Source organism: Amblyomma americanum, chromosome 2, assembly GCF_052857255.1.
Source record: "Amblyomma americanum isolate KBUSLIRL-KWMA chromosome 2, ASM5285725v1, whole genome shotgun sequence".
NCBI classification, from domain to species: Eukaryota; Metazoa; Arthropoda; class Arachnida; order Ixodida; family Ixodidae; genus Amblyomma; species Amblyomma americanum.
In genome coordinates this window covers 5,305,798-5,329,886 of record NC_135498.1, presented here as the reverse complement: position 1 = coordinate 5,329,886, position 24,089 = coordinate 5,305,798, and the positions used below count along the sequence as shown (strand labels likewise).

The 24,089-nt window shown below is 44.6% G+C and overlaps 1 protein-coding gene across 10 annotated transcripts in view; it reads left to right on the top strand.

Moving 5' to 3' along the window:
- The window catches only part of LOC144120462 (citron Rho-interacting kinase-like), a 140,301-nt gene that overhangs the window by 56,381 nt on the left and 59,831 nt on the right, over window positions 1-24,089 (top strand). For all 10 annotated transcript variants that reach the window (XM_077652883.1, XM_077652881.1, XM_077652880.1 and 7 more), the window contains 6 exons: window positions 1,401-1,510; window positions 1,937-2,020; window positions 3,264-3,492; window positions 9,461-9,601; window positions 22,480-22,587; window positions 23,616-23,778. In XM_077652883.1, coding sequence (XP_077509009.1) covers window positions 1,401-1,510; window positions 1,937-2,020; window positions 3,264-3,492; window positions 9,461-9,601; window positions 22,480-22,587; window positions 23,616-23,778 — 835 coding nt within the window. The remainder of the gene's footprint in view (window positions 1-1,400; window positions 1,511-1,936; window positions 2,021-3,263; window positions 3,493-9,460; window positions 9,602-22,479; window positions 22,588-23,615; window positions 23,779-24,089) is intronic.

The following is a 24,089-nucleotide window of genomic DNA, read 5'->3' as shown; positions in this document are numbered from 1 at the left end:
ATGCTCTCTCCGAGGCAATAAAGATGAAGAAACAATAAATTCATTACTACTTCGCTGGGTAATCTGCATGCAGTGTCTGTCATAGAAATACATTTTTTTCTATTGCTATGAATTTGTGTGCTGTTAAATTTACTGCTCCTTTTATATCATATTACATGTTATATCGAACTCTGAGGTTTTTTTGCGAGTTTGACATATACGGGTTCAAGTGTAGGTTTTTTCTCCTGTAGGGCAGCTTTTAATAGCAGTACGTGCCAAGTTAATTTCTTTTTTTGAAGGGGAGTTACACATGCAGACAATGGTCATGAAGAGTCTGCCTTTTTCACAAGATGCGTCGCCCTCTGGGGAATGGTGAAAATATGTCTGCAACTGGTTAAAAACAAATTCGCGTGGGAGACGCAGGCGCAATCCAGTTCCACAAGGGTGCATTTGTACTCTGACGTTCTTAATAACATGTGGGCGAGCACTGGTGGCGGTCGATCACGTTGAGTTGGCCATGCTGTAGAACAATGGCTGCGCCTGGAGAAGCGCATGTGCAGAATGTCCAGCAAGCCATCTGTCGTGGATTCGTGAAGCAGCACACCCCCGATGAGAAGCGGAACTGCTCAGGTTGGCACACTTGGCGTGAAATAGAGACTATTCCATTCCATAGCGGGCGCTTAAGAAGTGTTCCGAAAGCCACCGAATGTGCTGATGGTCGAGCACCACTGGATGTACAGGGTCGCTCTTTGGCCACCATAATGACGCCGTGCCACTCTGACAAGTGTGTTCTTGACAGCTGCTGCCATCTTTCGCATGCGCGCGTTACTAACATGCACTGCACATGTGCAGCTGGAGGTGATGGTAAATTTTGAGCCAGTGGAGGTAGAGAGGCGTGCATGTGCCGTTTGACTAAGGTGGATTTCAGAGGCTGGCTAGCTTTACCTGGGAAAACAATACATCGAGTGAGGGCACTGACGTCCTTACATGGAACCAAAACCCCAAGGGGAATGTTTTTCTCTTTCTTTGGGTGATAGGTAGCTCTAGCACAGTTGGCTGAAGGCCTAGGATGTTGCAGGAGAATGTAAAAAATTTTTTATGAAGTTTCGTTACTGTTGATATGCAGGTGCAAAGATTTTCACTCTGCGCTCATATATGACTAAATATTGGCATTGTAACAGCCAGTCTGCAGGCGAAGTACCTCACACATGTGTTTGACTTGTTTGAACCCTTTTAAAATAGTGCAGCTAAGGGGCATTAAACACTGTGGCAGACGTGGAAGTCTGCGTACTGTTCCATAGATTTCTTGCCTTGCTTGGCTCTTTTAGCTTCCGCCTTCAAGGTGACTGCCCACTTTGTACTGATGGTCCGACCACTTCAGTAGTGAAGATTTCATTCATATGATGTCTTGTTCCTTGCAGACTCTGGAGATGCTCAAGGAAACGTGTGAGGAACTAGACAAACAGGTGGTTGGCTATGAAAAGGAGCTGGAAGAGGCCGAAAAGAAAAATGCAGGCTTTGAAGCTGAACGGTAATCAATGATTTTTTCTGGTTCTTTTTTTTATCACGCTGTTGGTATTTGATAAGCAGATCAACTTTGATGTGGAATGTCGCTTCAGCACACCTACTCATAACAGTGAAATGTACGGACCAAATGTGTTTGCATGCAAACACCGGCATGCACTAGTAAATCCTTGGATTGTGCATTTGTTATGCCAACTCGTCTAACAGCATTAGGTGGCCACTGAGTGGGTTTTTTTTTTTACTAAGTTATATTTATTTCATGGTTACTTTTTGATTTCATTCACGGGTTTAAATAAATTGAAAATTTGATCCCAACTTTGGCCTTCATGCATCGATTCCATCCCCAGTGTGTTATTAATCCGCAGCATTGCTTGTTTTTCCCGAGTTCTCACAGGCATACACAGTATCATTAAACATAGGCATTACAATACAGGGTGGCTCACAAGGAAACTGTGGACAAACTCAACAAGAGGATTTTTCAGCTCAAGGAATCATTGCTGTTGGAGAAAACTAGCAAGTAAGATTTCAATTTTCTGAAACCTTTTGTTTGTTTGTGTGTGTGTTTTTGCAAGTTTTGCCATATTGTTGCATCTGGCTCAGCTGCTAGCAGAATTGGGAAGCATGGGGTTTTGTATTGCGAAACAGCCACTTCTGGCGATGCTCCTACTTTTCGTGACGGAACTTCTGGCCTAGTGCCTTGCGACTGCACAGGGTAGTCATGACACTGCTTCATTTCTGGTGATGTGTTTTGGCGAGTGCAGTACACATGGTGCATTTGATGGAACTCTGGGTTTCAATGTCGGAAAACTAGCGGCGACTTCTCTACATGTGTCCAGATGGTCTCATGAACTGGTGCATTAAAGTTGGTGCAAAAAGGTGCCTTCGAGGGAACATTCGTGGTTTGCATAAATCTAGCCGTTAGGCCGTTCCAGAAGAAATTGTGTGATATTGCATCAGCATTAATGGGAGGAGCGGCTGCCTGTGAATTCCTTCCATCTGGTCGTTTTTCACTTGTCCTGCAACCCATCGCATGCTCACAGTGACCTAAGCTCAGAAATGGTTGCTGCATAACGTGGCACCAGTTTCGGCAGTTCCTTTGAGACGCTGCTTTTCCTCCTGTGCAGTGCTCTGCTTCTAGGGACACTGAGGACAAAGAGAAGTTGGCCTGTCTTGATAGGGTACCATGTTCTAATCACAGAGAGACCACGTTTGCCGAAAACAGAGCCTTTATAAGCTGGAAAAGGCCAAGAAAGGAAATGCAGGTGTTGCCACCATTGGCTGCAAGTAAAACGCGTGCATCAACATCCATTTTTGGGCCCAAATCTCAGACGCTTGTGCTACACTGTGATTCGATTCTAAGCGGGGCCAGCTAGTTCTTTTTGGTAAAGACGTCAGGAGTTTGAATCAACTGGCGGGAAGTTTTTAAATTCAATGGTCTCAGCAACAAATGCGTCTTTTGCTGCCAGAGAAGTGTGAGCATACCCAGAAAGAGCCAGAGAATCAATTTTTGCTGCCAACATTACTAGGACGTAGTTGTCGTCAGCGTCCCTGTAGCCACAGCCAGCTTTCTGTGTGCATGCAGCAGATGCTACGAGCACGTGGCGGTCGGTGACTTCTAGAAAGAGGCTGTTCTCGAGCTCTATGAAACAAGCAAGGGAGACGACTCCTACTGTGTAGGCACACGAAGTGATTCTTAGGGAAGCCTGGCGCACTCTGTACTCGGCAGTTGTTTACTGTAAAGTTGTGTGTGTGTGGTGCAGGCAGCGTCTGGAGGAGCAGCTCCAGGACAGGCTGCAGGGGGAAAAGGAAGCAGACGTGGCACTGGACTCTCTGCAAGGCCACCTGCGTGAGCGGGAGGCCCAGGTGCGAGAGCTGAGTGACCAGGTGGCGGAGCTGAGGCGGCAGCTGGGCGCCCTTGAGGCCTCGGCCAAGGCCTGGCAGCGCAGGGAGGCCGCCTACCAGCAGGAGGCAGTCGCCATCAAGGAAGAGGTGCGCCCCACTGCCACTGCCCCACTGCCATTCCTTTGCTCCCTAGGAGGACTGCAAACCCTGATAGAGCATAGATCGATAGCTTACCTTTTCAATTATTTTAAAACATGCATATTTCATCAAAAAAACTCAGCTTTGTTATTAAAAGAGGATGTGTGCCCATCACAGTTCATCATGTTTTTTGGTGGTGCACCAATAGTGGCGCAAGCAAAAGAATAAAGGTAGGACCGTTGTTCCACTTGTATATAGTATTGGTGTGCTACCAAAAAGCATCATGTCTCCTTACCAACTCATGCAAATGTCTTCTACTTCAGCTCGTCATATATTTTTCCACAATAGGAAGATTTGCAGTAAGCAAGTTAATGATTAGCTGTGCATTGCCTGTTGTCCACAAGAAACAATGAACAACTTAAATGATAAACTTAAATAGCTTGTGGCATAGAGCAGTGTCTTTTGAACAGGCGTCCTCAATCTCTTCAGCCCTGGGCAATGCCAGTGGCTTTCAAAAGGGGCCAAGGCACCCCACCTGTCACAGCCTCCATCCATTTCTACCTCTCATGGATGCAAAAAAGGGAATGCACATGCACAGTACATCATATATTGCCCACATTCAATTACTGCATATGTATTGCCGATTATAAGTTGATGTTTTTTCGAAAAATTTCCTTCCAAAGGTGGGAGGGTTGATTTGTAACTGAGTCGACCTATGCGTGGACTCGTAAAGTTGACCTATGTGTGGGATCAAAAGTAGTTTGACCAAGCCGCGGATAATTTTGCGCCCCTTGCACGCATAATTACTTCATAGTTGTCAGACAGGATGCAAAAGTGAGCCTGTTTGCTTAAAAAAAAACAGGAATTTGAATGCACAGCTCAAAGCAATAAACGCGCACAGCCAGCAGTCAGAGACAAACAGAGATAACAGGTGATAAAACGGCACAGTTGTGTGCGAGCCGGCTGACTAATGGCAAACAGAACAGCCAACGGTTCGGTGGTTTCAGATTATAGTGCCGGAGGTTTCAGGAAGTACACGACAACGTGGCAGGGAGCAATATGCGAGTAAAATTATTTTTTTATAAACCCAGGCAATAAATTAGGGGTGTGCAGATTACACAAGCAAATATGGTAAACCGCATAACCAGTCACATGCACGCAAAAGCGTTTTCGCGTGTTTTTGCATGCCTGTTTGCCATTTCTGCATTTCACTTCGCTGAGGTGACAGTCACTACCAGTGGTGTGTATGGTTTGTGTCTTTGCCTGACGGATGCCAGAATGCCACCGCAACTTCGGCAGCAATAGAGTGCGGCTTTCAAGCAACAAACAATCTTCTACGCTTAGTCGGAAAACAGTCGCTGCAGGGCGGAAGTCTGATGTGTCAGAAAAGTGTGTGCGGGAATGAAGAAAACACAGAAGCAAGATCTTCGCGCGCTGCTACACGCCATTCCTTTTGCAGACCAAAGTCAAGACTATACCTTGCTAGTGAGGAGGCAGTCCAAAATTGTGCTTACGACCAAACAAGTAGGAGCCTTAATAATTAGTCTTTGCTACGACGACATTGAAGCGAAGGCGGGCACCGTTGCGGAGATGTGCATATTGTGCACTGAGTTCAGGTGCCAAAGAAATGGGTGACATTTCTTGAAACTGAACAGACTGTGCCTAAGGCGACGCACGACCATATGCCAAAGGTTGCCCGAAGCATATGAAAAGAAACGGTTCACATTTCTGCTCTACGTGAGTGACCTGAGGGCAAGACATTTGTTCCTGCTTGGTCAAATCGGCAATGCCGACCTGACTTCGGTGTAGTTTGACATGCCCCAGTAAGAGTGACTTATTGCGAGCTATGGCCGCAGGGTGAGGCAGTGTCAACCTATATTCGGAATCAAACTTTTTTTTGCTCAGGGTGGCTCGCGAGTTGGGGGTTGACTTATAATTGGAGTTGACTTATAATTGGCAGTACACGGTAATAATGACTACAGTAGTCCCACCGTTGTGCAAAATGTGCCAAACTGCACTGAACCCAATAAGTTGCGCTATTCTGATAAAAATTGGAAAAATTGCATCAAACTGCTCCAAACTCGCTACTCTTGCATTGGGAGGCACACTCTATGCGAGTTTCTTAAAGAGCACTTCTTCCACCACTGGAATTCTGGGAAGACAAGGTTTTGTGTTAGGCCGAAAACTTGGATTGTACCTCGAAATTGGTTTGCTTTGCGATGCTCTTCTCTGTGCAGAGATTAAGTTATCTCAGTACTGTGTCTTTCACTTTTCCAATAAATTTAACGCAATAAAAGTTCGGTGTTAGGCTGATGCGCAAACTTACCCAGCATTTCTTCGAGGTTTGCTTTGATAACAGTCGTACTTTTACGGCTGAATCCATGTTTTATGCCCAACAATAGCCAAGCCAAGCAAAAAACCTCATCTTCCCAGCATTCCTGTGCCTCTCTATGGTGAATGAAGTTTAACGCTGCCAGCTTTCTTTCTAAATACACTACTAGGAAACTCTGTGGTCAATTCAATCAGTCATCTTGGTTGTCGCCGCCATTTCAAAACATTGAAGTCTGTTGAAGCTCACTTATAAAGGGCATGAGTGTCATGCGGCATTTGTTTCTTATGTCCCGAAGTTTGCAGTGAAAGTACTCGTAAAAACAAACGTCGCAACATGGAGCTCCATGGTGTACTTTGCGTGCATATGCACGAACAATCTTTGGCCCTGCAAAGTTTTCGCACAAATTTATGAGTCTCTCGCTGACAAAACACAAGCAGCACATGCATCGAGATGGAGGCCAATTGTTGTCGCCAGGCTTTCGAGTCTAGAATCTACCTTTGATCGGCTTGATTCCAACTGGCCACACAATTGGGCCTAGCATGAACCAAACGGTCGAAAGTTGCATTTAATTAAGACGCAAATATCTTTTTGTGGCATAATTCACACATGATGATGTGGTGATTTCCGCTTATACGGCATATCGCATCTGCCAGAATGTCAGCTTTGCTAAGCTCCGACGGGCGACAGCTTGTGAAAAGAGGCTGCACTCATGATACACGCATTTATGGCAGCGACTTGTAGACATTTTTGACGTTATGCAGTCTAATTTTTTCATTGACTAAATGGAAGTTACTCTTGTAAAGCCCGTTTCTGAAAATTCACAGGCAGTGTTGTTGATGGTGGCTTTGAGGTGCAATCCGCCCGTCCACTTCAGGCTAAGAGCCATGCAGTTGTGCAGTTTCGGCGATAATCTTTTTCAACTGTGTAATGCTTATTGTGAATTCGAAGAAATTCATGGTCTGTGCGTGCTACTTGGGTGGTGTATAGTGGTACTGGCAAACGTGCTTCAACCCTGAATGATACCGCATCACTTCCTGTGGTTTGGTGTAGATGTGATCATAACTTTTATTACAGATTATTGGCATAGCGTGTACCGTTACCGTGCACCATCAGTGAGCATGTGCAGACTATCCCCAGGGCACCAGATGGTACTGCATGCCCACCAGCAGCAGGCATACGTGCCGTGCTCGGACCAATTGGCTTGTGCGCACTGACTGCGCTCGATAGTGGTAGCTGTGGCGGTGAATGCTATGCTAAAAGTCTATCACCTGCTGTGAAATCAAGCGCATATTTTTCATGTGGGGGGCGAAAGTGGAGTTATAGAGAAGGACACGATGCATTGACAATGTATTAGTGTCACTCCACTCCACATCTGTCCCGCAAAATTCACACCTAACTAGGGTAGCCTTGGAGTGAACTCAAACTGTCTGTGAGAGAGGGCAATGCTGGACTTGCGTGGAGGATTTTTCTCTGCTTTTTGCATGCATGTAACGGCCATCATTTTCACGTTGTGCACGGAAAATTTTTTAATCGCATGTACGTTCGTGATGAAAATTGCGACCACGTGGTGTGCTCCTGCAAGTTTGCTTCTAGCACCAATGCCTCGTCCGTCGACATATGCTCTATCCAACACTCAGTGCCATAGCTGCAATTACATTTTAAGTTCCACATTGACCTCTTTCGTACTAGGCCAGTGTTCTTTATAAACAGGCGCAACTGCATAAAACTTACAAGCAGAAACCTGTCAGATGGGACACTTTGCTAACAATGACAAACTGAATGGTGTAGCATAACTTTGCATCACATTCAAACTTTTCCTGCATATTTTGCCAACCTAAGAGATTTGGAAACTAAAAGCTACATGTAAATCAATGTTTTATTGCTCCGAAATGCTCCAGGTTGGAAATTTTAGTGTTTCAATTTGCTACTAAATCGGTGTTCCTCTACTACGAAGTGCACCTCAAAATTGTAAATTTTAGTGCTAAAAATGTTTGCTCCGAATTGCTTTTCACCTATATATTCACTGTGACTGACTGTATAGAGGAACACTGCTAAAGCAGCTACAGTATGGTCAGTCCCAAAATAAAGTGGTTAAAAGGGAAGTTGGGACTGAGGCACATGCAGATTTAGGTGCTCGGGGAACCTAGAAAGTGTTTCAAGTTAGTCAAGGGTTTCGGAATATACTGCTGTTGTCACAGAATTCGATGGTTTTATGTAGGGGTGGGTGAGTACTCGAAATTTCAAATGTGCATTTCAAATATGATCCTCTTCAGGTCAAATTCGATTTGAGAAATTGGTATTAGAATTTTTGAGTAATAAAAGCTTTTCCAATATTCAGCAACGATTGAATCCCGCACTGAGATTTATGAACCTGACCGTGGAAGAAGCACTATGTCTATTTTATGATTGGGTTTAAAGTGCCAGGAAAACAGTACAGAGGCATCCTCTTCGCTTTCTTATCTGTTTACTGTGTGGACCGATCATATTCGGTCGCTTGTAGGATTGGACACCAAAGTGGATTCCTGCAAGTGGGCTTTCCCACATGTGATAAAAAAAAGATGGTTCACCGTCTCCTTAGAGCACAAAGAGAAAGTGCATGGTTTTTTGTTTGATCCGTCTGTAACGTGGCTCGTACTTAGCGTCCACACCCATGGCATCCGCCCTGTTGCCTTCAGAACTCTTCTAGTGAAAGCTCTGCCGCTCGTTTTGGTCGATTATGGCATGTGGGAAGGCTCGCTTGTGGAATTTTGCATTGGGCTTCAAGAGGGGGAAGCCGAGTCGAGTTTCGAGTTTGCTGATAGGGCAAACAATTCCGTGAAAATCTCATCTAATGCATGGTGCCTTGTAGACCACGCACTTGTGACGTGCGTTTTTTTTTATGGTGCTAGTCAGTCTACGGTATAACCGTGTGTATGGGTGGAACCGCTTGTGTTGGACTAGATAAATGAGAAACAAATATGGTTTTACAATAAAAAAGTTATTTTATGGGCCACGCCTGCCATTTTCTTGATCATCTTTGCTGTTCTTGCCTAGACATCTTGAAGCTACCAAAGAAAAAGCCATTCGTTGTGTGTTGTCTTTTTTGTGCTACTGTTGAGCTCCGGAATTTGCACTCTTTCACATCTCAAGTGTCCAGCGCATCAGGTTTGTACTGCACTGGCCAGTGTTTGACTTCACTGCTCAAGACATTCTTTGGTGCAGCTTTTAACATCCTTTCTTGGCTTTACAGTGAACTTGCTTCATTTCTACTATATTCAGTGAAGCAGAATGTTGAGTGAATTAGCTGTGAATAGTTGGACATTTTTAGTGCAACAGGGATGGTACGAAAGGTGCTAGAGACAGCGACATTAACAGCGCCTGTTAACGGTGTCCCTTTTCTCTTTTCGTCCTCTCCCTGTTAGTAAGTCCATTTTTCAGAAGCTGCAGAATGCTGCGATCAGGCATTTCACTTGTCAAAAACTGAGCCTGATGCACTCTACCTTCTGTCTAATCTTACTTGGGGCAATGCAGTGTGGTTTGACGGTAGCAGCATAAGGGCTAGATGCATCTCCCTCGCTATTTTGGGGTGGCATGCATTTTCATGCCCTACACCTCCAAGTTTCCCTCTCTCTCCGTTGCTGACCTGTGTGACTGCCACCACTGCAGGCAACTCAGCACATCACGACCATTGCGTCTCTCAAGGCGAGCAACCTGAAGCTGAGCCGAGACTTGGAAGAGTTTGAGGCCACCCACAGGGATACCCTGCAGTACCTAGAGAAACTGGAGAGTGACATGGATGGGCAGAAGGTGCGTAAGCTTGATCCAGCTACCCATGTGTGTGGAATGAACAAGGACGTTTGTTGAAACACATGGTGTGGCAAGGAGAAGCACCGAGATGCTTTGTAACTTGCAATCTTAACTTGTACTTACTCCCATCTTCATTACTGTGATGTGTGATCTGGCACAGGGCACAAGCTTTTATCTAAACTTCTATTTCTTGTCAAAGTGGCAAGTGTAATGATCTGCACGTGAGGGAGCAAGTCTTGAGTGCTGTGTCTGGCCCTTGTGACTGGCATTCCCAGGAACTTTGACCAATTGCGAAAGCTGCACTTCGGATCATTGAGCACTTCTTTGTGCACAAAGACAATGATCGCCAGGCTTTACAGTGCACATCAGTACAGCAAATTCTTTTAAACAAGCTGAGACAAGTATAAACTTCCATCAGAGAGTTAAATTTCCTGGTATATAAAAGTTCCCTTTGTTACATTTCAAACGAATTGGCTAATTTGAACACTGAGTGATGTAAAAAGACAAAAGTAAAAGGCTCCGGCCAAAAGAAAGGATGGAATGGCGTTTCGGCTCCCCCACGGGAGCCTTGTTCACAATCTTCGGCGTCTTCTACTTTCGTCATGTACCATCCTGACCAGACGGGTTTCCATCAGACCCTAGACTTCAATGCTGTAAAAACCCGCATGTAATATGTACCCGCACATATAACATGAGATGTAACTTGGGGAAGCAAAAACGGGCGAAAAAAGTCACTGACAATTGTAGTAGTTCCTAACGTGAGATTTGAACGCAGCTGTTGAGGTGTTTTTGAACCCCAGGAGGCTTGGCGCAGCTGCTGAGCCTGCTCGGGCAGCCCAGCGCTTTTTTCCCGTGCCAGCAATGTCATGGAGCGCAGGTGCCTTGCTTGCTTGTCTGTTTGCTCTTCTGGATGGATAGATGGATGGAAAATAGGAGCATCCTCTTTGAAATGGTGTTGTGGCAGTTGCTACCATGCTTGGCTTTTTAGTGTGAAACCACTAATCCAGATCTTCAGAGCCTAGCAAAATTGTCTCTTGCATGTCCGCTCAATGTTGTCTTCTACTTACGTAGCACTAATCTGGAGGTTTTGACCCGAGCAAAATTGTCGTTTGCGTGTCTGCTGAAAACAGACAGAAAATTGAATCAGTCGTTGTGTGTGTGTCTCAGTTCAGTCATTCATGCATGTAAAATCACTAAAAACAGTCTTTTCCACAAAAAAAACCCCCTGTTTTTGCACTGAATCGAATGTTGTAAACATTCTGTGTCAATAAATTGCACTATAAATTCGCCATTTTCTTTAAATAGAGTTTTAATCCTACACTTCTAACCTTACATCACCTCTCTGCTTTTGAGCTATCAATCCTCCAATTGCTTTTTGTTAACTTCCACCGCAGATTCATTCTAATGACCATTGTTATCTCTAAACCCTATGTCCTCAGGGAGTGTGACTGTGCGTGCGTCGGCATCTGGTTGTGTACCACCACATTCGAGTATAAGATGTTTCTACAGATTTACCGCACACTGCACATGTGTCATCATCGTGGTTAAATTTCTTTTTGCAGCTTTGCGTTATAAGGCACCCTGGTCTAGCTTCAAGGAGTAGGGCATTGACTCTTGAGTTGTCATAGAAAGATTCCTTCCTTTTCTGTCTTCTCTAATTTCGTTGTAGCTCTGCACTCTGCTTCTTTTCCATTGAATTGATCCAGTTTTTACCTTCTGCGTTTTTTACCTGTCTTTTAAAGCTACTTAATTTTCTGTCTCTGTGTCCTGCATACTTACTGGTTATAGTTTCCTAGTTCATTTCTGCCACTGTGAGTCAACGCTCTTTCTGTATAAGTATTTAAATACTGCCACCTGGTGGCCCAGGTAGCACCAAAAAACAAGACAAGGAGGTTAAGGTTTGCACACACGCCCTGAGAGCTTTTTCTGGGAACGCTGCCGGTGAACGGTGTCTCAATCCTTGGTTCCGTGACAATACCTTAGCTGCCCACCTGTTGTCATCCAATTTCCTCAGGCGTTCTTCTTATAATATTTTACTCTAAGCTTCGCATGCTTTAAATAATGCCCAGCCCATATCCCCCATACTGCCTCGTTTGGGGTTTTCCCGTGGGCACCTAGTGCTAATCTTCCGACAGTTCTCTGATTTACATCTAATCGCGACTGAACTTCAGCCCTTAACCATAGAACCGCATTCCCGAAAGTAAGCCCCGGCACCATTATTCCTTTCCAAATACCTCTGAGGACTTCATAGCTGTTGTACCCCCACAGTGCCCTATGTTTCATTATCCCGGCATCTCTTCGGCCTTTTGCTATGAGAGACTGCTCGTGTTTTTCCGTGTATGCATATGCCCTTTGTTTACCCATACCTTGAGATATTTGTATTCTTCTACTCTGGATATTTCATGGCCTTGTGTTGTAAGCATGTGATCAGTTGAGTCATTGAAAAATCATCAGTCCTGACTTAATTGTGCTAAAAGTGAAGCCTAGAGCATCTCCTTCATCTTGAGTGAAGAGAAAGAAGCGTAGAGGTGCACTAGACAGCTGGTGCCTCTTGGAGTCAGTTGGAAACTATGGAGTTAGCACAGAGTGCCACCTCCACCGGCTCCGCTTCCTTCCTCACTACCGCTTTCTTTCCTCTTCTGCTGCACTTGGTTATGCCGACAAGGCAGCTGAGAAGTTACAAGCCACCTTGGGATGGGTGCCTAAGAGCTGAGCTCTAAAGTTTTTATCTGTATACTGTGTGCTGCTCAGAGAAAAATCAGAGAAATTTGTTTGGCCAAACCGCTGCCTTGTTCATGCTCAAATTTCACAGAGGGGGAGTTTAGTGGTAATTTTTGTTTTATACTACATTTGCTTTGGGTACTTGCCTGCATCAGTGACAATTAGTCAAAAGTTTGCATCATATATGGCAAAGCTGGACCAAAGAAGACTGTTTTGCAACAGGTGTACTGGCAGCACCAGCTCTTGTCAGTGGCACAACAACAAAAGCAGACAAAAGGGAGACGCGAAACGAAGAGCGCTCTTCAACCTTTTGGGGAGGATTCGGGCCAGTACCTCACCCAAACATAGTACAGTAAAAACTCGTTAATTCAATTGCCGTTAATTCGGATAATTCAGACTGCTGGCCTAGTCCCGGCCAACGCACATATATGTAAGCCTATGGCATCGAATGCTCGCTAATTCGAATGCAACAGGGCTCGAACCAGTTAATTAAAATGGGCTGCTGAAGGGAGCCTACATCTAGGCAGGACCGGCACAGCAAGAGATAGCTGAAATAACCCTGCTGAAAACATGAGCTCCATACTGCAGAGTCGCCCGTGCAACTTTGACGTGCATGCAACGGCAGGCATGACAAAAATTGGATGGCCCCGTCTTTGAGAACAGTCCGACAGCTTGGTTTTGGCTTCGCTTTTCTGAGCCTTGCACCAGCCCGCAGTGACCATTTCGGTCTGTGATTGGCATATCGCTGGTGTTTTCTATCCCTTTTTTTTTCTCTCGTGCTTTGGTGTAATTTCCCTCACTCTCGTTCGCGTGGTTCCGTTCTTCCGGTGGGTCAAAACTTCCATTTTTCCCCTTGGAAACTGTATGCTTGTCATGTGCCGTTCGCTTTTTGTGCAATGAAGCGTCTTCACATGCAACTGTGCTACTTATGATTGGTGTGGCGCAGTAGAGGTGCAGCTCCACTGCATCACACCATGAAGGATGTGGGAGGCCCTTACAATTTTGGAGCAGTTTTGTTCCAAAATATGCACGCAGCGCTATGCATGCAGTAAAGCATTGATGGAAACTTGAAAGACAGTCACTGCTGCACTTTTTCTCTCTTAAAATCAGGCAACTGTTGCCCAGTCTTTTACTAGATAAATTTAGCGTAATGCAAGCAGTTCTTAACATTCTTATTGGCGTCATTCGATTAATTCGAACTTTTGGATAATTCGAACATTTTTTCCAGTCCCTTTAAGTTTGAGTTGACAGGATTCTACTGCATAAAACAAAACTTGCTGCCAAATGCCACCTCTGCGGGAAATTTGTGCTTGAATAAGAGAATGGCTGAACCGAGAGTTTTCTTTCGATTTTCTCTGAGCAACGCAGCATGCGGTATATTGCGAGCAAGGAAAGCTCACTGAAAGAATGTATTTGCACTGCATTTCGGGCTTTAGTGATCTTTGTTGTTGGATGTGCTGTCTTCTGAGAGTCCCTTGTCAGAGATAACTTTCCATAGAAACTCTTCTTTGCTACCATTGCGCACATTCAATTTCCCGCATTTCTTGAAAGCATGACTGATGAGCACCTTGGGGATGCTTACTCAGGTGTCTGCAATCCAACTGAAGAGTGTGATTGGAGATGCCCGCTTCAGCGGTTTGGCATCAGTAACTGCATTCTCTCTCTACCTCATCCAGTTCATGTAGCAGAGCTTCACGTGAGGTTGATGCTTTCGGCAGCTACGATTACTTTGTCTTAAAGAGCAGCCAAGTACTGCTATCGTAGTTCAGACATGGCGTGAGGCATAATCCTCCTGCTTGCAATAGCATGGGCATCGCAAGGTCAGCGAGATGAAATGGTATCAAAAGTTATAACTACTAACGGATGCTACTACTAGATAGCGCGTCTTCTCGCTCGAAGCCTGATGGTGATAGCGCTGAATAATAACTGCATAATACGAGCCGAAAATGTAACATACTAAAATCTTACAACAAAAATACGAAAAAAACCTCGGGTTATATGCCTCTATAATTTCACCTCCATCAAAATTTGACCGCCACGGCCGCGATCGAACTCGCTTCTTTCTACTTTAGTTTGAACTATCCAACTAGATTGAATTAATGAAAGTTGTGCAGTGGTAATATAGCTATTAATTTATTCAGGCGGCCCTATGTTGAAGGGTATTAAATGGGGGAGTATTACGCATGTGAGGGGGAGGTACTGCATGAGGATACAGTTAAATCTGCAGGTAATGAGCCTGCATACAGCGAATTTCTCAATATTGCGAACTTTCTTAATTCTTCAACACTGCCCCATTAAAGCGTGTATATTTGTGAGCTTCATGAATTGAAGGTGCTGCAGTAGTCGACCTTGATATAATAAACTTGCCATGCTGGCTATCCATTAACTAGTGCTGCATTCCTTAAAATATGGCCAAATCATGGTCAAGTTTCATGATGATAAAATGTGAACTGCCGTGAGAGGAATGTTTACAACTGCAACGAGTGAACATTGTCAACACGACACGCCATGCACCAGTGCGATTGGTGCCTCTCTATGGCAAACACAGCAGTCTTCAGAGCTTTCGCTCTCAGCAAACGCACGGTGGGAGTGGAAATGGCGGAGAGTACCGGCAACGGGAGGCAAAGGGTCAGCTTCCGACAGCTACGCGGATGGCCAGGCTGAGATTTTCTTTTATGCGCTTTTTAATGAGAAGAGGCGGGTGCTTCCTACTCTCCCCCCACCCACCCCCGCTTAACGGTGCCACGTGATCCATTGTGGGGATAGTGGCAGCTGCTGCCACACTCGTGTCATTAATGCGGTCGCAAAATGTCTCTCAATGTTTACGACTTTTACTGTGGACACGTTTGATAGGTCATATCATCTAACATTTATTTTTTTCGTTTTGGCTTCCGTTCTCACGTGAAAAATGGATATAATGAAAACCTGCTTGCCACGAAAAATTGCGGACTTTTCTCAATTTTCTAATATCCAGGTTTAACTGTATTACTGTGCCTACATCTGTGCCACCACATTGTGTTCTCTGAGTTTTTCATGGCATTGCTTAGTTTTGCCATCAAAATGTTTTACTCATAGTCTGGATTGTACTGTTAGCATCAAATGAAGTGCAAACAGACATCTTAGAGAGAAACAACAAATTGAGAAGATTTCAGTTTAGGGAGACTGCATATAAGCACACTTAATTTTCACTTTGATGGCATGAAGATTGCTGCTTGGAGGGGTTAAAGGGGCAATGAAATCGTGTCCACTGAGGGTAAAAAATAAGCCGAAATACTGATAGCTATTACATTGCCCATCAACCTGGCACGAAAATTTTTGATCTAGCGTATGTAGCACCTGAGATATCAGCGATAAAAAACAGCCCCTGCATTTTCCTCTCAACTCATGCACCAGACCAAGCAAGGAATCAAGATTACAAGCTGTCACGAAAGCATCCACCCAACCAACCCAGATCGGTGGTTCACTTATTTTCTTTTTTTTTTTCCACTCACTTTCCTACCATGGCTAGACAGTACAGGAGAATATGGTAAGGGAGACACGCCATGGTCTCCTACCGGCCATGTACCCTGCCTTTTTGCTGTGATTTTTGGCAACACAGGGGCAGCCCCTTACTGCTGACGTTAGAAGCGCTGCATGACATGAAGCGTGAGGTTTTTCGCAGAAGCCTGGCACCACAGGCCACTGCGAGGCATGGAAGCATGAATTTAAAAAAATTATTTGTATGTTATTATCTCACTTCTGAGAACTTGTATGTGGCATGCACAATCAGTGGCATTTACTCTTTATAATGCATGCATTTGATTGCCGATTTCTTAACCGCTTTTCAGGGACCATTTAATATACATTGAGCATAATTTTCTTCAACAGCTAATATTTTTATATTCTTGTGTTCTTATTAGAGTTATCGTATTTGTGTTTCATTTGACAGCGAATGTATATTCGTGTTCACAACTGGTGCTTTAATGTAAACGATTTCCATGTCTCTTTCTCCTTCTTTGATGAATTTCAGTACTCGGGTACCATCCAGTCATGTATGGTCAGCTGTGCTTGTAAATTACAGTTCACACCTGACTTTATGAGACCAACAGGTGCTATGGTATATTTTCATGAACTGCTAGTTTTATTAAACTGGGGGAGCATCAGCTTCTATGATTCATTGTCAGGGAGTTGAAATCAATTCAATAAAATCTCGCATAGTTTTCTGCCATACTTTGAGAGACTAGGTCTCAAGTTGACATACAGTAGAATGCTGCTTATATGAACTTGTTTATTTCAGATGTTTGATCTGTTGAAACTAATACCCCTGTCACACGGGCAAGTTTAGTGACGCTTTCATGAAGTGCACTTTCCTTGAATAAATGACACTTTCGGTGTGCGCTGTCACACGGCAAAAGGAAGTGTCATTTGGGAATGATGGCAGTGGTGATGGATGTTGCAGCACTTTTGAGAAATTAATTTGCTTTCGCGTAAATACTTAAAAAATAGAATTTTTTTGCAAACCTAATTACTCCGAGTGAATTTTCAGTTTTATTTCCAGATCTGAATAAATCTAATTGCAAATAGCATCACGATCAGAGACAAGTAATACCCTTGCTACATGGGTGTTTCGAATGCCTTCCAACTGAATGTCTTTCGACTCGTCTGCCGCCTTGCGCTGCTAGATGCATTTTTTATCAGCATTCGATTGAGATAGTTCTATTCAACGGATCTCCACGAAGACATCAGAGAATTTGGAATGCCTCTGAAACTCTGAACACAGCCCGCACTACCCGCACTGGCCAACAGCCTTGGCCATCGCTTTGCCCCGACCACAGCCATGCCAAACTGCTTCGGTTCTGTGGATGTTGATTTTCATATGTGGTGCTCGATTTTTTGTGCTGATGTGTACATGCTGAATGAGTGCTTGAATATCATAGTGCACGAATATCATAGTGCACCAATGAACATTTACCGCATAAGTGCAAAATTTCTCCAAGATTGCTCCAACGAGAACCACTGGTCTCCAGTACTCATGTTGAGATCGCTGTGTACTCTGCTAGTGCTCGTTTGCATGACAAAAAATGCAAGCTGCACATTCACTGTCATCATCTTCAGCCTGATTACACCCACTGCAGGGCAAAGGCCTCTCCCATGTCTCTCCAATTAACCCTGTCCTTTGCCAGCTGTATCCCATGCCTGCAAACTTCTTAATCTCATCCGCCCCCCTTACCTTCTGCCGCCCCCTGCTGCACTTACCTTCTTTTGGAATCCACTCTGTTACCCTTAAAGGGACTATGCAATGAATAAAAAGTCGCTTGTAAATCTTTTCAATGCTGAGAAATGATGCTAAGAAGTCTTCGGAACTAAGCCGGCAATTTATTATGAACTTTTAAAAACCGCGTTTTGTAAAAATTGCGGGCCGATTGTTGTGCTCGTAGTGACCGATTTTGAAACTCAAATCGTGAAAAAAGACGTCACTATGCACATGACGCCACCAGGCCACCACACGCTATCATTCGCTGGAGCCACGGCAGCCACGACGTCACGGACACACTTCCGGTAGCCGTGAAAATCGTCTGCTCGTGCCACCGCGCGACCCTCTCGGGCAAGCGCGAGCCAGGGCATTGCCTTCGCGCATATGGTTTCAATATTCCTCTGCCGCCTCCTTCTGTAGGGAGTTCCGGAGCCACTCGCAGTGTCTCGCCGAGTCGCTACTGTCGTCGCTGGCGTTCAGCCGGTACAGTTTGAACGCATAGGGCTTGATGCCCATCACGGCCATAAGAGGAGCAGTCGCACCTCGAGGTCCAGGTCCATTACTGCTAACTACAACAGACGACAAGCAAAGAAACCTAACGCGCGCCGCAATCACGCCGCCGACGCTGCTGCTGGGGTGCTAGGGGCGACAACTGGAAGTTGCAAAAGGAATGTCAGCGGATGACGTATTCATGGGCGGGGCCCAGTCCCAGAGCTGTTTTCTTTATTTTTGTCTGATGCCCCGTGTGTATGAGTTGAGGGGGGAGAGGAGGAGCGTAATTTTTTAATCGTTTATATCTTCGTTGTTATTGATGCTATCTTAAAAATTCTTGTGTTGGGGTGACGAGTGATGAAATGCCTATCTCTCGTCTGCTTTACGTAATCTCAATTCATTTATTGCATAGTCCCTTTAAGGACCAGCGGTTATCATGCCTTCGCATTAAATGCCCTACCCAAGCCCATTTCTTCCTCTTGATTTCGACTAGGATGTCATTAACCCGCGTTTGCTCCTTCACTCACTCTGCCCGCCTCCGGTCTCTTAACGTTACACCTATCGTTTTTATTTCCATGGACCGCTGCGCTGTCCTTAACTTAAGCAGGACCCTTTTCGTGAGTCTCCACATTTCTGCCCCGTAGGTGAGTACCGGCAAGATACAGCTGTTGTACACTTTTCTCTTGAGGGATATTGGTAAACTGCCATTCATGATCTGAGAAAAACCTGCCATATGCGCTCCACCCCATTCTTATCCTTCTAGCTATTTCCCCCTCATGATCCGGATCAGTTGTCACTACCTGCCCTAAGTAGACCTTTACCACTTCCAGCCCCCTCGCTACCAATTGTGAACTGCTGTTCCCTTGCTAGACTGTTTAACATTACTTTGGTTTTCTGCGTGTTAATTTTATGACCTACCGTTCTGCTCTGCCTGTCTCAGTGACTCAGCAAGGCAATGTCATCAGCAAATCGCAGATTATTTAGGCATTCTCCATTAACTCTTACCCCAGCTGCTCCCAATTCATGCCTCCGAATACCTCCTGTAAACAGGCGGTGAATAGCATTGGCGAGATAGTGTCTCCTTGCCTGTCGCTCTTCCTTATTGGAATTTTGTTGCTTACTTTATGGAGGGCTATGGTAGCTATCCTATATATATATATCTTCCAGTATTTTGACATAAGGCTCTTCTACACCCTGTTTACGCAATGCCTCAATGACAGCTGAGGTTTCCTTTGGGTCGAATGCTTTCTCGTAATCAATGAAGGCTATATATAGAGGTTGTTTATATTCTGCACATTTCTCTATCACCTGATTGGTAGTGTGAATATGATTTATTGTGGAGTATCCTTTATGAAAGCCTGCCTGATCATTTGGTTGATTGAAGTCTAATACCCCTGTCACACGGACACAGTAAAGGTACTTTGAACTAATGCTCCATTACTCTAAGGACGAACGCGCGCTGCCACACGGACGCGCCAAAGGACACCTAGCTCAAAGGAGCTTCGAAACAAGGCAGCTCGAGTTCGTCCTTTGAGGCTTCAAGGGAGTACTCTCTCTCCCAGCGAGTTAACAGCATAAATAAATTGAGAAAAGAAACGTTCAATTTTCGTTTTATAAATTCACTTCATAAGATTAGTGGTGTTTTAAAATATAAAATCATTTGTTTTGTGGCAGTCTCACCACGCCATACTCTCGTTCCAGATATACGAGCGTCACGGTAGCCACGGCTCAGTGTGGCCAGCACTGTGATGTTATGCTCTGTACTTGGAAAATCATGTCATTATTGCAGTTAAAATTGCGTTGCTTTAACATAATACGGTTATAAAACTAACTTACTAAAAAAAATGCGACATTTCTGTATTTACATCTACAGTGAGGTTTGCAATTTTAATAACGCTTTTCGCCGATGAGGGCGCTAAAAACTTCTTGCGAAGGTCGTTCCGCGACCGTGTAGCACGGACGAACTCCCTTGAAGTAGTGCTCCTTTGGGAGCGTAAAGGAGCATTAGTTCAAAGTGCCTTTAGAGTGCCCGTGTGACCGGGGTATAAGGTTGCCACTACTCTGTTAGCGATTACCTTAGTAAATATTTTGTTGGTAACGGATAGTAAGTTGATCGGTCTGTAATTTTTCAGGTCCTTGGCGTCTCGTTTCTTATGAATTCAGGTAACATTTGCGTTCATTCAAGCTTCTGGTACGGTCAAGGTCATAAGGTGTTGCAAATACAGGGTGGCTAGTTTTTCTAGCAGAATCTCCCCTCCGTCTTTCAAAAGATCTGCTGTTACCTGATCCTTGCCAGCTGCTTTTCCCCTTTCCATCGCTCCTAAGGCCTTCTTTACTTCCTCTTTCGTTTGTGGCGGAATGACGCATTACTGTGTACTACTGTCTCTGTCATTAACGTTCTGATTACATTGGTTACTGTACAGATCTGTGTAGAACTCTTTGGCTACTTTAACTGTCTTATCCATATTGCTAATGACATTGCCCTCCTTATCTCTTAACGCATACATCTGGTTTTTATCTATGCCTAGTTTCCTCTTCACCGCTTAGAGGCTACCTCCGTTCTTTAGAGCATGCTCAATTCTCTCTATATTAAACTTCCTTACGTCGGCTACCTTGCACTTATTTATTAGCTTCGATAGCTCTGCCAGTTCTATTCTGTCGGTAGGGTTAGACGCCCTCATGCTTTGGCGTTTCTTAATCAGATCTTTCGTCTCCTGAGATAGCTTGCCGGTACCCTGTCGATTATCGGTAGCTGTCAGATTATCGTTCATTGCATGAACATCAAGATCGTCTTCCTCAGTTAAAGCCGAATATCTGTTCTGCAGCGATATCCTGAATTCCTGTATTTTCCTCCTTACCGCTAACTCTTTAATGGACTTCCTCTTCACTAGCTTCTTCCGTTACCTCTTCCAAGTCTAAGCTAACTCGAGACCTTACCATTCTGTGGTCGTTACAGCGCACCTTTCCGAGGGCTCCACATTCTGTATGATGCCAGGTTGAGCGCATAGTATGAAGTCGATTTCATTTTTAGTCTCACCATTGGGGCTCTTCCAGGTCAACTTCCTGTTCTGTTTGCGGAAGAAGGTATTCATGATCCATAGATTATTTCATTCTGTGAATTCGACTAATAGCTTTCCCCTGCTAATACATATACATATTGAAACGGTTTTATTGAAAAGATGCATAGGTAAGATGTACATAAATTATGTACATCTTACCTATCCCATAGCTGCCTACCACGTGGTTGCTAGCCTGCTTCTTGCCCACCTTCGCATTGAAGTCGCCCATCAGTGCAGTGTACTGGATTTTACTTTATTCTTTGCCGATTCCACGTCTTCATAGAAGACCGTGCGCCTTGGAAACACTAGGTAGCCAGGTTGCTGACATCGCGTAGGAACGGCTTTTCTCGCTAATCGTTCCTCTTTTCTCTGATAAGACGAATACTTCATTTTGAATCACTTTGTCCAGAAGCATGCTCAATGACCATTCGCAATAATTGAAATGGCCTTATTTTGTTATCCATAAGCAACGGCGACGACTGCTGCTGGCTGCCTAAACCATTGAGCGGCAGTTTTGGTCCCACCGGTGCTTCCCGTTCAGTGCATATGCGTCCCGTAATGTAAGCAATAGTCAATTTCAGGTCAAGACTACACTCGTTCATTTGCATCTGCTAAAACTGGTGAATTCGCTCTCCACAACCACTGAAATTGCATACAGGGACCCTGCGGACTCATTAGGCTTATCGCGGAAGGGAGTCGTCACTTGCACTGCGAGAGTAGCTGTTCAAGTGTGCGTATTATTTTTAGTTGCTGATGATTTTTTTAAATTTCTCATTAGAAGGCACAATCAAAAAAATAAGATGGACATTTTGAGGCCTTTTAATTCTCAAAACTAATTTTTTAATGCCTGAGAACTGCTGTTGAGAATACACACCACCTTGCCGCACCAAGTGGAGTGAGTTCGCCAAACTCGCTATGGGGAAAGTGCGTTCTGCAGCGAGTGTTACTAAAGCTCATCGTGTGACGCTGCGTGAATGACACTTCAGGCTTAATGTCATTCGTTGAAAGTGGCACTGAATGCGCTCGTATGACAGAGATATAGCACCTTGGGCTCATCAGTACGAAGTACATTAAAATGGCTTCCCTAATTCAAACAAATACTTGGTCCTTTGAGTGTGAATTAAGCCCCAGTTGCATTTGATTTTCACACCTTAAACGGTTATCTGAACTTGCAAAATAATATGCCTTTGGTGACAGACATAACAAACAAAAGATATTTGTTCCAATTAGCCTCACAACGCCCTTGCATTATCGTCAATAGTTGATGCACTGCAGTGATGGCAGTGGCCTGCTGTTATTATAAACTAACTTGAAGAGCTTAATAAAAAGCTCGAGCATCTTCACTCTGTTGTGCTCTGCCTTTTGCTCTATAGAACTTTGCCGAGACAGAGATGATGAAGCTGAACCAGACCATTGCACAGCAGACCAAGCTGATCAACTTCCTCCAGGCTAAGATCACAGAAATGGAGAAAAAGAAAAAGGTGGGCTTGTAGTATTTTTTTTCCTCTTTTTTTGGTTTCATTGCTACTGTGAAAGAAATGCATGAAGAAGCCAATCCAGAGCTTCACGATTTTTTGTCCATCACATTTCTGTACCATTAAAGAAACCAGAGTTAAGCATTTGTAATGGGGCTGTTTTATTTTAGAGGGAATTGAAGCTGTGGCCCCATGTATAATGCAACTAAGATTTTTGCCCCGCATCTTAATTAGGCTTACTGCTGGGCTTGAGGTGCAGTTGATGAGCAGCTTTCTCTTTCTTGTACTTACGTAAGCTGTTGGACATAATGAGTGCGTTTCTCTTCGTTGCCTCTGACTGCACTGTACTTGAGTAAGTAACGCCCTGGCGCGGCAAGCACTGGGAAGCTCCTTCTACCTCCCATTCTATACCTATTGCACTGTACCACCACATCACCATTGAAAACGAAATTGTGCTACATTTCTTTGGGAACCAAATTTGTGATTAACAACAAATTGTTGTATGTGTCAAAGGTGTCCCATGCTGTCTGTTAATCCTGGGAATGCATTTGTACAGCGCAGCTCTTGTAGCCTATTCCGTGGAATTTTGTGTTACCTGTGAATGCCAAGGCAGAAAGAGGTTCATGAAGTTAAGGTGGAGGGGGAAGGAGAGTGCAGTCAAGTGTGACAAAATGTGCAGAGTTGAGGTGCATTAGAGAGGCAGGTGCAGTACGTGGCTTGGTAACATTACCCTCATTCTGTGGCTAACTGTTCATTTGTGCTGCACCTGAGCTATTTCCAGCTTAATAAGAAACTGGAACTGGAAACAGCACTCTTAATTAGCTTCTTAATTGTCCACTTGCTCTAAAAATTTGTTTCCAAAAACAGTCTGAATGTTCCTTGTCTGATGTTTCTTTCTTCATGACATTTGAAGTACACAAGCTAGATTTGGGCATAGCAGAAGGGATTTCCTATTTTAGCAGTTGGCACGCATTCCACTGGGACCTCAGACAAAGCTCGCTGCAGAGTATGTCTTGTGTGGGTGTGCTGTGCAGAAGCTATGGGGTGGTCGGGGCAAGGACGGCATCTGCTGTGGCAGCAACCCGATCCAGGCGTCGACCCTGGAGAGCAGCCTCAGCAAGTACCAATCCAAGTGCCGCCAGCTGCAGGATGCCCTGGACAGGAGCCGCTCTGAGGCCATGAGCCTGCGCCAACAGTGTGAGTCAACAAACAGCGTATAAAACAGAACTTTTGATATTAAGCTAGCACTTACCATAGTAAGGGGTCATTTACGCCTCCTGCTGAATGCCAACTACAGCATTCATTGTACAACATTTGGGGGGAAGGGGGGAGCGTTCAGCATCCCACACATTTGGTATAACCATGCAAATGAGAAGGTGGATGGTGTGGACTATGGCTGCATTGAGAAACCACTTGGAGGGCGCGTCAAGACATTGCAACATTTCTGTTAGCCAGGGATGCTTCCTCAAGATGTTCGCTTTTAAGATTCTTTCACTTGCTGCATTGTC